Here is a 13,824-nt window from a genome sequence, read left to right on the forward strand (position 1 = left end):
TCGCTTTCCGATATCTCCCCGTGGGTGTTTTGTCCCCACGGGTACTTTGTGGGGAACTCCTGCACACCAAAACGGGCCCAAAACTCCCAGCTCCAAAAAATCTTTGGTAATCTATCCACAGGCAGTCGCCCAGTTCAAAATTGCATCAAGGAAGCCAATAGCCGATATAGGTATCCACTCGATAGAGTTGGAGAGTACGTGGACGAGGATCGGGGTTTTCAGGGATGCAAGCACCACCTATTGTACAATCCGACCTGTACCCGATAGGTTTGTCATTCGTTCATGCACGGAGATCTCTTGGTTCGGAAAGATTCGAGACGCGAGGGACACCACCGAGATAAGAGCCGATGCATCTGATTAGATTAAGGTATAATGGAAAGTCTCAACCTGGGATTGGACGAGATCAGAGGCACTTATCATCTTCATACCCCAAGACTAACGTGATATCGCTCCCCACCCTTTCCGGCTTTGTACTCGTCAAGCGCGGCGTTTACCTTGTCGGCATCCAAACCCTGAATTACCTTGTATTTCAAGGGCTTAATCTTTCTGCTTTCCAACCAGACCGGGAACTCCTTCCAGAAAAGACGACCAAACTCGGGGATAGCATGGGAGTACGCTTCGATCATTTTGTCCTCGACACCCGCCTTCTTTCGCGCTAAAACAGCTTTGTCCGCGTTTCCCGGCAGATTGTGTGCAATGGTTCCTCGCTGAGAGTTGGACAAAAGAGACACGGCGAGGCTATGGTCACCGAAGTTGATCGTGTCATGGACATACAGCAAATCGTCGCCGACGATCCGACGGACTTGATCCTCAATGTCTGAATCGTGGCGGGAAATAATGTGGGTCGCACCGTACTCTTCCAGAGTGGCAGAGTTGGAGGGCGCCGCAATGGCAATGATGGTGCCGATGGCGGCGGCCCGTGCGAATTGAATGGCTAGTTGTCCAATATTCGAACCGCCTCCGACGATTACAATTTTTTGACTCGCGTAGTCGAAGCTTGCGGATTCGGGGGTCCCCGGGAAGGGAAAGCCAAAGCCATGGGATGAGAACAGTGCCATGGCAGCGCAGACGGCATTGATGGGATACAGTGCTGCCTCTGGGGCAGATACTCCTGGAGGAACGATGGCCGTGTATTCCCCATTAATAACAGTGTATTCTTGTAAGCCACCACTGGTGGGCAGATGCAAGAGCATCTGAGAGAAAACCAGAGCGCCGACAGGGAAAGAAACACCTGGGCCGATTTTCACGACGGTGCCAACGAGATCTCCTGCAAGTACGGCGGGGAGTCTGTTTGCTATATTGAAGAAGTTTCGATCTCGGAACTTTTGGTCGAGGGGCGCAACTGTAAAGTGTTAGATCGTTAGAGGGGAAAATAAAAAAGGATGAGGATTGATGGAGAGATATAGAGGAACTGACGGCCTGCGGCTTTCACTTTGATCAAGACTTCATTTTCCCGGGGTTCTATTGTCTCAGGTCCTGGCAGGGTTATCTTGGTCAAGGGTTTCCCAATTTCAGTAAGCGCCAGGGCCGTTTGCGTCGTCATAGCTGAAGGGCGAAGTGTGCCTTTGTAAGAGAGAGGAAAGAGAGATGTACTCTGTCTCTGTATCCAGACGCAGGATTTGGTAACCTAAGATGTGACAGAAGTAGAGGAAGAAACAGGTATGCTCTCTATAGATGCCTCGAGCCTCTTTATAGATTATTCGTTGACCCTTTTGTCCCACGTACCATCGTACGCAACGCTGGAGCTGGGGATATTCGGGGCCAGGACGGTGGATCCATGGTTCCCACAAGCAGATTGAGTCCGAACGCATCAACATTCAGAACTGTTCCCAAAGGTCCATGTTTGGCGAGAAACTTGGTCGAAGGATGATATACCCCTCTCCCTACATCTGCTTGTGTGGCTTGTCGCTTACCACATTTGGACCACACGCGCAAACCTAACTGAACAAGATCGTGTGGGTCTTGGTCATGTTTACATAAGGTCGTACTTTGACTTGCGCCCAATGCATTTAAGTGGATGGATAAATGAGATACCAGGCATATTCACATCCAGGACAAGGCATTCCACAATGCGATTGTTTCAATTATTCGAATCACATTGGAAACTCTCGGGAGCAATAATCTGGTCAGATGCAAGATAACTCCTGTTCCCCCTTCACATTGTGCTCCCCTTTTCGAGGCCGAAGGATTTTGATATAAGGACACTGTCTTGTAGCAATAAAGTATTGGACAGGAAGCGCTCAGAAATGGCCAGGTCGTACTGGCCGAAGAAGCATTCCTGCCCAAAGGAGGGTATAGCCATGCACAATGGAATCGTCCGGAAAGACAGGCGAAGTCTACTCTGCATTGTCAGCCTTAATTCACTTTGTACGCAGCAGACCCAGCTCCGACCTTGGAAAACACCGTAGCTTGGCCAATACCCATGTGCTCGCCGATCCACGCCAGACAGTTCCTCATCTGAGCTCGTAAATGCGGTGACACAACGTCCAGGTTCGCGGCTACGTATACAGGGTGCATCAGAAGCAAGCCACCGACTGATTTCCCCGGAGATACTTTGCCCGTGACGTGATTCGGTTGCTGCATGAGATTGTGAAATTGATCGGTCACATGAAACGGAATGGATGACATGATGGCGTCAGCAAGTTCTGCAATTTCTGCCTGCTTCTGACCGTACGCATCCTTAACCTGAAGTCGGTTCAGACATTGCATAATGACGTCAAGAAGCATCAAACGAGTTTTGCGGTAGGTGTTCCAGGCCGCAGCCACATACACTGTTATCAACAAGTGAGCATGATCGAGTAGTGGGGGATGTGAACAGGACTCACGGTCAAAGTAAAAATCAGCCTTTCGCGGCCACCACTCGGGATAACGCACCGAGGCTTGTTCGCAGGGTTCGACCCTCCAGGGTCTCCACTCATCCGGCTGGCTGGCCGGCCACTTGGAGTATTCCTTGTCAAGGCGCATCGCCTCCTGCAAAACACGACCGACATCCTCCGGAAATGTTACCGTATTGGACAGCAACGCTCTGGTTTTCTGCAGGAGCGGGTGCAAGTCGACAAGAACAGTATCTATCGCGTGGACTGAACCATTGGAGAATGGAGCATAAATGATTCCGGAACTGTCTGACTGTTGGACCTACTCCAAGACATTCGTAAGCTCGAGGAATGGAAGTAAACGTCCTGAGATACCTTCGCGGGATCGTTGAGCCGGAGTGCATCGACGGCTTGATATGGGGTTTGGCGGAGAATTGCAGAGGCTCCCCTCGAGTGAGTAATGTGGCTACTAGGGTTCGATAGATTGGCTGTGATTAGCTGTTTAGACAAGTTAGCTGCAAATGCAAAGCTAGGCCTTGGGATGGGGAGGGGACGCGACTACCAACCTCATACAAACCCAGCAATACAGCTGTGAGAAATGACTCGACCACATTTGTCGATTTTGCGATGGAAACAGTGGTAGCGAAAGAGCGTAGGAGGTTTGCATAGAGCAACCTTGATTTATAAAGGAGAGCTGGAATGTTGTGTCTGTTCCCAAGGCTCGCGAAAGCAACCATTTTGCAAGCCTGGGAGATCTCGGCCTCGGGCCCGGCAAGCACGAGTAGAGATTCTAGACCGGCAAGGTAACCACGAGAAAGAAAATCGTTTGCAGGGGGAACAACGTAGTTGTGAAAGAAGGCGGTAAGAGCGCACTCTTCGATTTGAAAATGGCGAAACTCTCGAGGCAGACCTGCTGGGGGCAAAGCAGTGACTGAGACTGGGCCGCTATAAGAGCGTCTGAAGATAAGCTCTTTTTCACTCCGATAGCCAAGACAAGTAACATTTGCTTTTTGACATCTGGTACATATCTGTCGCCATGGTGGTTAGTTGCTGAAGTACCGAAACATAATAGCAAGACCTGGAATTTGCCACGGGCCAACGCAATTGACATGCGAAACAACTCAACACGGTACCAGATTAGCAACAGCAGTTTGGCTCGTACGCTGGGAAAGCCGCAGATGAAGATGATAAAGATGGTACAGGACACCGATAACGCTCACCGGTCTGGTCTCGTCACACTGGCATGACAGGTAAGCGCGAGTAACATTGGATAATATCTGGCCATTTCTCACCCTTTTGCGCCTCCTCCTGCACGTGTCGCAAGCTCGAGAAATGCCACGGTTGACCATTTTCTATGAATATTGGCATGGACGGAGGTCAGTGATATTCGAAAAGCCTACCCAGAGTTGTTAGAGGGATTCGGCCGAGGGTCTGAGCCACTTCAGTCCGAAGTGGAATGGAGCTTTAGCCCGTCGTCAAGGATTGCTATTTGCAGAGAAGATTGCTATTTGATATTCTAACACGACCAGGAATCGAATGAATTGATCCGTGCCAGTCTCGTATAAGATTGAACGCAGAATTGTGAAACAGAATTCACATCTTCTCCATACCACGGCACAGACCACGTGACTCCGAAAATGACCTTCTCTGATTGGTTGAGAAATTTATGCAATTCTCGATGTCTACCTGGCAACGCCGTACTTACCACTTCGACAACTCCACGACAACGAGGTCTCTAGCATCGGCAAGGGTCTCTATCGAATGATCTAGGCTGAGATTCAATGTGTTCAAGGTGGGACAATGTCTCAGACCATGAAGACCTAGAAAGGTGGTGGTAAAGCAACAGGGTACCATAGATACTCTGTGTAAAAGTCACAACGAGGTGATGGGCACAGCGGCCCGCAGAGCACTCAATTTAATCTATTTGACAACACATCTTGTATAACGTTTTCTATTTTATAGAAGATCACAGTACGAGAACTTTGTCAACCTGGCTTTTCTCAGGCCTCGACAACAAGGCATCCCTTCCATTCACGTAGAATCAGTCTCCCAAAAGAACTTCAACTTCAGATGCGGAACCATGTAGATTCCGTTTCGTCACACACTAGCATAGAGGCCCAGCAGTGCCGCTTGCCCAGCAACAGTTGGAGCCAGCAACTTTCCGGAGGACGACTCTGGTCCATCTGAACTGTCTGAACCATCTGAGCCCCCAATTGAGTTATCATCTGAACTATTCGAAGCTGTACTATCAGTGGTATTTAGAACCGACAAGATATTCAAACTCTGCACCGACGCGGCGAGGTGTGTCGCATTGTCAACGGGACGTCCACCGCAGGACACGTACAAGGTGTTCTCTTCTCCAGGCCCACGCCCAAATGCCGAAGAAGTCGACTCGGTGAGCGCTGTGTTGTTGACGATCATGGTCAAATTCGTTCCTCGGACGACGTCGAACATGAAGATATTCTACCTGTGCGCGGCGAACAAAGCGAGGCCGTTGGAGTTGATGGCGAAGTCGTCGAACGAGGCGATGCTGCGGTTCAATGTGGCGAGCACTTCTATCTCCCCGGCGCTGTAGCCGTCGCGGGTGAGAGGAACGCGACCGAAGGTCCCGCTGGCTGAACCTGTGAAGTAGAGGCTTGCGCCGAACATTTTGACCCCGTTGATCCCCAGCGCGGTACTGGTGTTGCTGGGGGCGAAGAGCGGCGAGGTCACAATGCTCTCGACAGTGCCGGTTGCTGGGTCCATGCACCGGATGGAACCAACGCCCGTGTCAGCCAGCATGATGGCGGTAGCGGGACTGTTGCCTTTACGCAGGGCTGCGATGCCATGGATTGACGTACTGCCTGGTACATCCCCGATTTCGGCAACGTTTAGAGTATCGCCGCGGAAATCGAGTTTCCAGATGCGAGGGAAGCTCACGTTGGGGCCGATGGCGGAGGCGACGGCAAAGACGTCGTCATCGATCTCGGTTATGCCTGCTACGCCCGTGGCGTTGGGGAAGTGGTGGATGGGCTCTGCAGTCCAGTTTGGGCCGGTAGGGTCGATGCCATAGAGAGTAGGTTCGCTGAGGACAGAGACGAGGATGTGGCCATTGGAACGCACTCCGATGTTCTCGGCGAATGTAGAGTCGGAGAATTGAACGACTGTCTGTGGTGCGATGTTGAAGAGTGCTGCTGCCGGTACGGGAGCGAGGAGCGATGTAAAGAGAACGAATTCAATCATGGTGACCGATGGATGTGATGGCGCTGTGGAGAAGGACGGGAGAATCAAGGAAAAAAAGAAGTCACAGTAAAAGACCGAGAAGAAGAGTGAACTCGAGAAGTGATTGCACTTCTGTCATGTAGGGCCAGGTACCTTGGACTTTATACATACCTCTCCGGTAGAGTGTGTCAAAGTATCCCTCTCGGAGCAGGCATTATGCATTCGCCAGGGTGGATCTTCATCAATACAGATATCGCAAGACATTCGCAGGCTGATTTTAATCCTCGCGGTTTAACGTACGAATTCGCAACATGCTCTTTGTGAGAGGGGATGGATAGAAATCGTTTGGGAGGATGAGTCTCGTTGGCGAAATTGCTGTTATTCTCTGGGGGAACAACGTATGATCAAATCGCAGCCCTTTTGGGTTTAATGTACGAAGAGGGTGTATCCGAGGAGTAGCTAGACGGTAGCGAAACGAATAAGCATAGATGATCAGGATGTCGAATTAACTTTGGAATCGGCGCTGACCTGACTTTTATAATTGGATATCCTCTGAGCTTGAGCTCACGAGGCTCTTGATTAGGCAGTTCTGGCAAAGGGGTCATTCTGCGCTCAATATTGACGACCATTGATGGAGGGTGTCGGTCCAGAGTAGTCAAGTCCATGTACTGTTCTGGGGGTGCTTCAAAGATTGTCAAGATATACTCTTAACCTTAGAGAAGGGGCCACAGCTTAGGCGCATCGTCCGAATTGGGGCTGAGCTTGGCAATGAGTCAGACATATACTGCACTAGAGGACTCTCTTGTTTTCCTTTCATTCTCCATAACCCACATCGACGCTGGAAATCTTCTAATACTGCGCGATCGATCCGTGCACAAGATAGGAGTCATACATGACCATCCTTCACACCCTGAGCACGCGCAACCTCATGCTGGGTTCTCGCAACGATCCAGCGCCATGACAACAAGCGAACAAAGACTGGCATCATTATAAGACTCGGCAGTCCGACGATTCTGGAAACGAGCACACCTCAGACCCCACAGAACCTCAAACTCCACTCTCCCACAGGTATCGTCGATGTACTGGACCATATTTTGGATGTGAGAAAGAGATGGGACATGTGGGCTCAGCTCGAGACACCACGCGAGGCACCGAATATCCGACATTCCGTTCGAATCATCACCCGGGTCAACGCCTTCGCAAGCCTCTCGTAGAATACTGCACGAACGACTGGCGAAATTCTCCCACCTACCAGCCTTCGGTCGATACCGGTGTGCCCGACGATGAATTCTTGGACCGAGTCGTGGTCAGAGCCATTGCCGTGATCAGAGCCCCCAAGTTCAGGAGACTCCTTCTCTTGATCGTCTTCCTCACTATCGCCTCAGTTGTGCTGTGGATCAAATTCCTGGGACCATTCATCGAGGAAGAGCGGGCAGCATGGTCATCCCTGAATCTGAACTCGGAGTCCGGCGCTGGAGGTGTTTTTGGGACAAATGTGCGGCCCCCATTTCCGGGTATGATCCATATACAATCTCTCGATCCCGACCTCCTCCCACAGTCATCCAAAAAGCCGGGGGGAAGAACCTTCCATAAGAAGAGACTGATATTCATCGGTGATATCCATGGTTGCCGAGAGGAATTAGAATCTCTGTTGAAGAAAGTGCAATTTGATCCCCGGACCGATCATTTGATCGCAGTGGGAGATGTGGTCTCCAAAGGCCCCGATTCGCTTGGAGTGATCGATCTTTTACGTGGACACCAAGCTTCCTGTGTGCGCGGAAACCACGAAGATCGACTCTTGTTGATTGCCGAAGATCTTCAATCGACCTCACTGAGGTCAAACAAGAACTCCAAATTGGGTGCGGCTACGGGCAAACAAGCAATTCCCCACAACGACGATTCCGAGAGAGACTTGGCAATGTCACTGAATACGGATCAGCTTGCATATCTCAAGTCATGTCCTGTCATTCTCCGCGTAGGGGAGTTGAAAGGATTTCATGGAGAAGTTGTGGTGGCACATGCCGGCCTGGTACCCGGACTCGCTCTGGAAAATCAAGATCCCTCCTCGGTGATGAACATGCGAATCATTGATCTTGGCACACATGTACCTTCCAAAAAACATGAGCGAAAGGGAAGCGTGCCCTGGTACAAATTGTGGAACAGACAGCAACCATTGATACCAGCACATCAAAGTTTGGCTCGCTTACGCAAGGGGGAAAAGAAATTTCCGGATGGACAGAGGACCGTCATATATGGCCACGACTCTAAAAAGGGGTTGCAAATACAAAAATACACTAAAGGACTCGACACTGGCTGTGTCAAGGGAGGAAAACTCACGGCCTTGGTGGCTGATTATGGTGGGAAACAAGAAATTGTCCAGGTGCAGTGCCGTGACCACCGTCCGCGGCCGCCAGTACAAGTGGACGTCGACGAAATTCTCCGCAATGGAAAATTGGGGCCACCTGTCGATAAGGAAACGGATTAAGCATATGTTTTGAGGATAATGCGATTCACAGCAAGATGCATACCGTGGGGAGTTTGGCGCATGTACCGCAAATCGAACGAAATTCGTTGATCGGATATAGATTGTGCGACCTGAACGGTCCGATGATTCACTGACTGGGCACTGATTTTCCCACAGGTCGAAGTATAGAAGTTCTTGAGAAGAAAAGACTTCGATTAGGCGAAAAGGAATGTGAGTGGGTGGTCTGTGTGGATATGGGCGCGCAACGCTCCCTTTGTTCTGAATCTGTCGACATCACTCACCGCGTTTCCGAATCCGGTACTTTTTGCTTTTTACCTCACTGGCCACTCTCGCCTCGCTATCGATCATAAATGACTCTTCTTTCAAACATCCAACACTCTCCACTTTTGTGTCGCGCTTTCCAGCGTTTGTTCCTGTACTATTCTCCTCCATCAACAACGGAAGCTTCTCACCGATATGCCCCGCATGATTGATACGCGCCTGAAAACATCGGGTCAAAGCTAACTTTGAAGACTTCTAATCCCGAGGTCTTGACTAGGAGAGTACCATGGCAGAATAGAGCTCTCTCTAGATCGGCTCCTAAGGAGTGTACCATGAACGACCACGGTGAAGGCCAGGGCTCTGACCCATCGGACGTTCACCAAGATGAAGGGCCTTTCGATTTGAACGAGCAGGAACCGTACGCAAATGTTGGTCTTGGACTCATCACATCGCCCCGTAGGCTGAGACGGCCACGATTTTCACCTTGGAACAGTCCACGAAGCAACGATTCCCCAACATCTGGTATAAAACCACTTGAGATTATCCAGGAAGGACACCAGCTGCTCCTTGGCGTCGACGAGGCGTCGGCCAAGCAGGATGAACTGGGAGGTGATGGCTCACGGCTAGAAAAAGACAAGCACGAAGAAGAATTACAAACCCTCAATAAGAAAATAGAGAAGCTTCAGGTTGAAACGGAAAAGCTTCGGATTGGCAAGACGACAATGGAGAATCAATTGAGGGGATTGGCATCTGACAATGACGACCTGCGAGGAAAATTGCATCAATACAAGCAACAGCACCAACAAATGAAACAAGAAAATAAGAAGCTCAGTAATGATCTTCAACGAATTCATACATCCCTCCATGATACCGAAGAGAAGTATTCGGCGCAACTGGAGAAGAATCGGCCACTCATAAAGGAAATTGAAGATTTGAAGAAGGACTTGAGGATTCAGTACGAAGGGATCCAGAAGAAAATGACTGATGCTCATCACGAAAACCTGAGATACCAGGAAAAATGGAAGACGAAATCGAACGAAGTCGAGAGCCTCATGAAGGAAATGGGTCCAATCAAGGCGTCAAGAGACCGCTCAGAGGAAGCACTTCAAGCCAGTGAACAGGAATGCAACCGATTGTGTGTGGAGATCGAAAAATGCTTTGCATGGATGGAAAAAATTCGCAAAGAACAAATCCTGAGAGATGAGGATCAAACTCTTTTTTGCGACCAACGAGTGCCCACTCTTGTGGACAATCCCGACGCATTGCACTCAAGTTTGCCATTATTCGTGCAATTCGAGCGATTGGAAGAACTCATTGAGTCCCCCATGGAGGCAGCACCTTCGAGTCGAGCACGTGTAGAGGCCAAACCTCTGACGCTTAAAAAGCTGTCGTCATTTGATTCGCCTGGTCCGTCAAGATGCCCATCTTTGCCTAATCTCCAAGACTATCGAAACGGGGCGAAAGTCTCTGGGTCCCGCTATCCAGGCTATGTCCCCAGGAGAACATCCTCTTTGCGGTCGTCTTTCGATATTGAAAACCTCGACGCTGATTTTTCCGCTCGAGAAAGCACCCCTAGCGACAAGGCCATTTTCCCTACCCGACAGCTCTCAATCGACCTGACGCGGAAGATGTCAGGTCTGGAATTATCTCGCCCTCTCTCACAGGGGCAACACTTTGAGTTGCAAGATCAGAGGAACACAGTCTTTACGTCTACAATTCAAACTCAGGAAGCATCAGCGGTTTCGACGCTCTCTCTCACCGCTCCAGAGACAGTCTCAGATCTCCTGATCCGGCATCCACAAGAGTCTGCCGGCTTTTCAGAACCATTCCCGTTGGCACCTCGATTCAAAGAAGCGATTGAGACTGTCCGGAAACAGCAAGCTTGGACAATGTCTTCGTCGTTTGGGAAGAGATCGACCGATGATACCATAGCTACGGGCAGTGCTATCGAATCTCCTCGAAGTCCCGGTTTCCGGAACCAATTTTCTCTTTCACCAAAGTCTTTGCCACAGTCGGCTCCTTGCGAACCCGCCCTATTAGGAGAAGGTCAAGTGGGAACAAGTTTTGAATCATCCATGAAAGCAAAATTGGAGTCCGAAATGGCAGTGGTAAAGCCTGGACCCGTTCCTGAGATCCACAGCTGTGATTTCTCACCCTCACAAGCAAAGTCACTCTCCGTACGGGAGATGAATTCCAGCTCTTTCGACAACCCAAACTTTATGTTCTCGGGCAAGCCTGCCTCAAGATCTCATAGTCTGCCCGATGAACGACCAGATTCCAATAAGAAAGACTCAGTGCTGCGAAGGACAATCACGTGGGGCCTACGTCCTCACGGACTATCGTCTGCTAAAACTTTCCAGGGCATGGACTCCGATTCTGGTGCCAAGGCCCTGTGGTACGGTGACGATCAGACCTTCCGAAAAATACACATTCAAACGATGTTTCTTCAACACCCGAATGACTCCCACCACTATGACGACGGTAATCATCTCTCTCCCAATTTCCATGATAAAGACTCCAAGTGGCGGTCCACTTACGGTCCAAAACGTAGCTTTGTGAAAGCTCATGGGATCCACGGAGCTGAATCTTCTCCTCTTGACAATGTCTCGACGAGCAAGTATCCTAGAAGTTACCTCGATCGAAAACTTGCTTCCTCGAAGCAAACATCTCCAAAGATTCCCCCAAAGAGAACGTCACCTCTGAGACCAGCAAGATTTCCTAGGTTTCACTCCACCAAAAGGGGAAGTCGTCCCTCAAGAATAGGTGGCCGCTTTGTGATCAACCGCGGATCTACCATTTCAAGCCTGATCCCAAACCCTGGCAAGAATGAGGCTCTCAATAATGGGCTTCCCCGTACGCAGCCGGCAAGTATTCAGACGCCTGGTTCCAGTCCTCAACCAGCTGGTACTGAATCGATCCGTACGCGATCACTCGACACCGAGCCGTTGAGTATACCGCCCTCCGATACGTATCCGGATGTTGATTCTGCGGCCAGTAGCAATGTGAATATTCAGCCGGTGGTTGTAAATTACACGGACATCGTCCGGATCACTACGAGCACCCCAACTCAAGGGGACCATATCGATGAAACAAATAATGAGGACTCTGATTCAAGTCCTTCCGGTCCCTCTATCCCTTATCAGCTATCGTTTCTGGGTACCAGCTTGCGTGCCCTCAGAAGCCTACGGATATACAAGCGCAGAGATAGTGATGCATCCGATCAAGCGTTGCAGCTTAATCCGGGGTCGATCTCGTCAACCATCAGATCATCCGCAACCGAGATTGGAAGCATATTGGGAAGATTCACCGACTCGGTCGGGTCTGTGCGATCTCAGATATGGAGTCGTGCAGAAGAGCCAGTATCTGTGATAACCAAAGCTGGCTTTTCGGGGAACGAGACGGAAGAAAATGTCCAGCTCTCACCAGACGCCAGTGCAGAGACTATATTTCAATCTCCGCCGGGAGTAGAAGCCCGAGCTTTGCCCAGTTCATGGACTTCAACTGAACCAGAAAACCATACCCTGATAGCGTCAGACGAAAAAGTGCAAATTGATCCAGGACCACAACCTCCACCTGCGTCAGAAACACAAATCCAAACCGAGCAAGAGATCGAACCACGAAATGCGCCAGTAGCTGAGGTCCATAGATTGAATAGCTTGCCTTACTCCGCCACCCCGGGCGAAGTTGTGGCTGCTGAGAAGACCACTCGTACGCCCCTGGGTCCGTCCTCACATTTCAATCGAATTCGAGATTGGAAACCTTTTCAAACCTTGATAGTCATAGGAACCATTTGGGTGGTCATTTCGGGCATTATTCTGTACTCGGGGTCCTTTGCCCGACTCGACGGCCGCACTTCTTCTTTCGGGACTACAACATCAGGTCTGAGGATGTGTCCTAGAGTTTCTCCAACGTCCACGTCCGTCCAGATGTCTGCTTCCACTCTTACAGGCCATCTTTCCACCGAGGATTCGCTATCCAGGAACATTCCTTACACTGGATATGCGCCGACTTGGGCATCAAATTCCAGGGTCCTTTCGATGAATCCTCTAGTCCTCACGACCGTTGAGAGTCCTGCCTCGGTTTATGTGGACTCTTTGCGGAATGAAGATTTAGCAATGAATGGTACCCATGAGGATATATCGAATTCAGCTTTCGATTCAACATGTACCCTGGGCCGTCCTCCATACCAGCCTTCTCCGCCTTGTCGGGCTCCGACTCCTCCGATTACAGTCTGGTCTCCATCTCCCCAATCGAAGCCAACATCCCCTGAAAAATCTTTTGTTCCCCCACTCATTCAAAGGCTGGCACATTTCTTAGAGATTGAGGATATTGAACTTGATCTCCCTTTGCCGCCCGCCCATATGCCATCTTCCAAAGTCATGCCAATGTCGACATTCACCGCTTCGTCAATCTCTACCGCAAGAATTGAACGCATCCCAAGTTCCCCCGCCGTGTCATCACGGATCGAGAGCTCGCTACCGTCGTATTTGCCTCGCCGTTCAACCGAATACAGCCTCTTATCCACATCAGCGTCGTCCATTTCATCAACGGTAATATCCTCATTCTCCACGGTGTCAACATCTACATCTCCCACGTCATTGTCCTCAACATCCACAACTCTCGATTTCCACACTGAAAAGACATACCCAAAGAACCTTGACCGTCAGGATAACCACGATCTCCCCGTTTATATTGACCGCCCCTGCCCAGGCCCGAGCTATTGGGGGTTCGCCCCTCTCATACAGCGGTGGGTCGACATTGTCATGTCCGACGTGACGATCTGGGCTTCGCAGTGGGGAGGGGGTGGATATTAAATTTATTTTCGCGCTGGCTTTGGAAAATACGACTATGGGGATGAGAATGAGAATGGGGGAGGGAGATGGAGAGCATGACGCCAGATGGGAAATGGAAATGGGAAGGGGGTGTCCGTACCGACATGACCAGGACAGACTCTACGTGCTCGGGCGAAGGCGAAGGGCGAGGCTGTGAGGTGTCGCAAGGATAGAGCGGAAAACAAACTCGAGGTAAGTTTCCGGTAATCTTCCTGGTTGAGATGAAGGAAAG

General features: G+C 50.3%; 6 protein-coding genes across 6 annotated transcripts; 2 read left to right on the forward strand and 4 right to left on the reverse strand.

Annotated features, from left to right (window-relative positions):
- Positions 1-422: 422 nt before the first annotated feature.
- Z518_00334 (uncharacterized protein) lies at positions 423-1,543 on the reverse strand (the record flags this gene model as incomplete). Its single annotated transcript, XM_013420937.1, has 2 exons — positions 423-1,342; positions 1,417-1,543. The coding sequence occupies 2 exons, from the start codon at positions 1,541-1,543 to the stop codon at positions 423-425; spliced, it is 1,047 nt and encodes a 348-aa protein (XP_013276391.1).
- An 812-nt stretch (positions 1,544-2,355) lies between these two features.
- Z518_00335 (uncharacterized protein) lies at positions 2,356-4,162 on the reverse strand (the record flags this gene model as incomplete). The annotated part of the gene is made up of 5 exons (XM_013420938.1): positions 2,356-2,771; positions 2,826-3,126; positions 3,177-3,311; positions 3,380-3,841; positions 4,034-4,162. The coding sequence occupies 5 exons, from the start codon at positions 4,160-4,162 to the stop codon at positions 2,356-2,358; spliced, it is 1,443 nt and encodes a 480-aa protein (XP_013276392.1).
- A 748-nt stretch (positions 4,163-4,910) lies between these two features.
- Positions 4,911-5,267, reverse strand: Z518_00336 (uncharacterized protein; the record flags this gene model as incomplete). Its single annotated transcript, XM_013420939.1, has 1 exon — positions 4,911-5,267. The coding sequence occupies one exon, from the start codon at positions 5,265-5,267 to the stop codon at positions 4,911-4,913; it is 357 nt and encodes a 118-aa protein (XP_013276393.1).
- A 9-nt stretch (positions 5,268-5,276) lies between these two features.
- Positions 5,277-6,035, reverse strand: Z518_00337 (uncharacterized protein; the record flags this gene model as incomplete). Its single annotated transcript, XM_013420940.1, has 1 exon — positions 5,277-6,035. The coding sequence occupies one exon, from the start codon at positions 6,033-6,035 to the stop codon at positions 5,277-5,279; it is 759 nt and encodes a 252-aa protein (XP_013276394.1).
- Positions 6,036-7,125: 1,090 nt separating this feature from the next.
- On the forward strand, positions 7,126-8,499 carry Z518_00338 (uncharacterized protein; the record flags this gene model as incomplete). Its single annotated transcript, XM_013420941.1, has 1 exon — positions 7,126-8,499. One exon carries the CDS (start codon positions 7,126-7,128, stop codon positions 8,497-8,499), a length of 1,374 nt encoding a protein of 457 aa, XP_013276395.1.
- Positions 8,500-9,092: 593 nt separating this feature from the next.
- On the forward strand, positions 9,093-13,574 carry Z518_00339 (uncharacterized protein; the record flags this gene model as incomplete). The annotated part of the gene is made up of 1 exon (XM_013420942.1): positions 9,093-13,574. The coding sequence occupies one exon, from the start codon at positions 9,093-9,095 to the stop codon at positions 13,572-13,574; it is 4,482 nt and encodes a 1,493-aa protein (XP_013276396.1).
- Positions 13,575-13,824: the final 250 nt, after the last annotated feature.

The sequence above is a fragment of the Rhinocladiella mackenziei genome (assembly GCF_000835555.1).
Source record: "Rhinocladiella mackenziei CBS 650.93 unplaced genomic scaffold supercont1.1, whole genome shotgun sequence".
NCBI lineage: Eukaryota > Fungi > Ascomycota > Eurotiomycetes > Chaetothyriales > Herpotrichiellaceae > Rhinocladiella > Rhinocladiella mackenziei.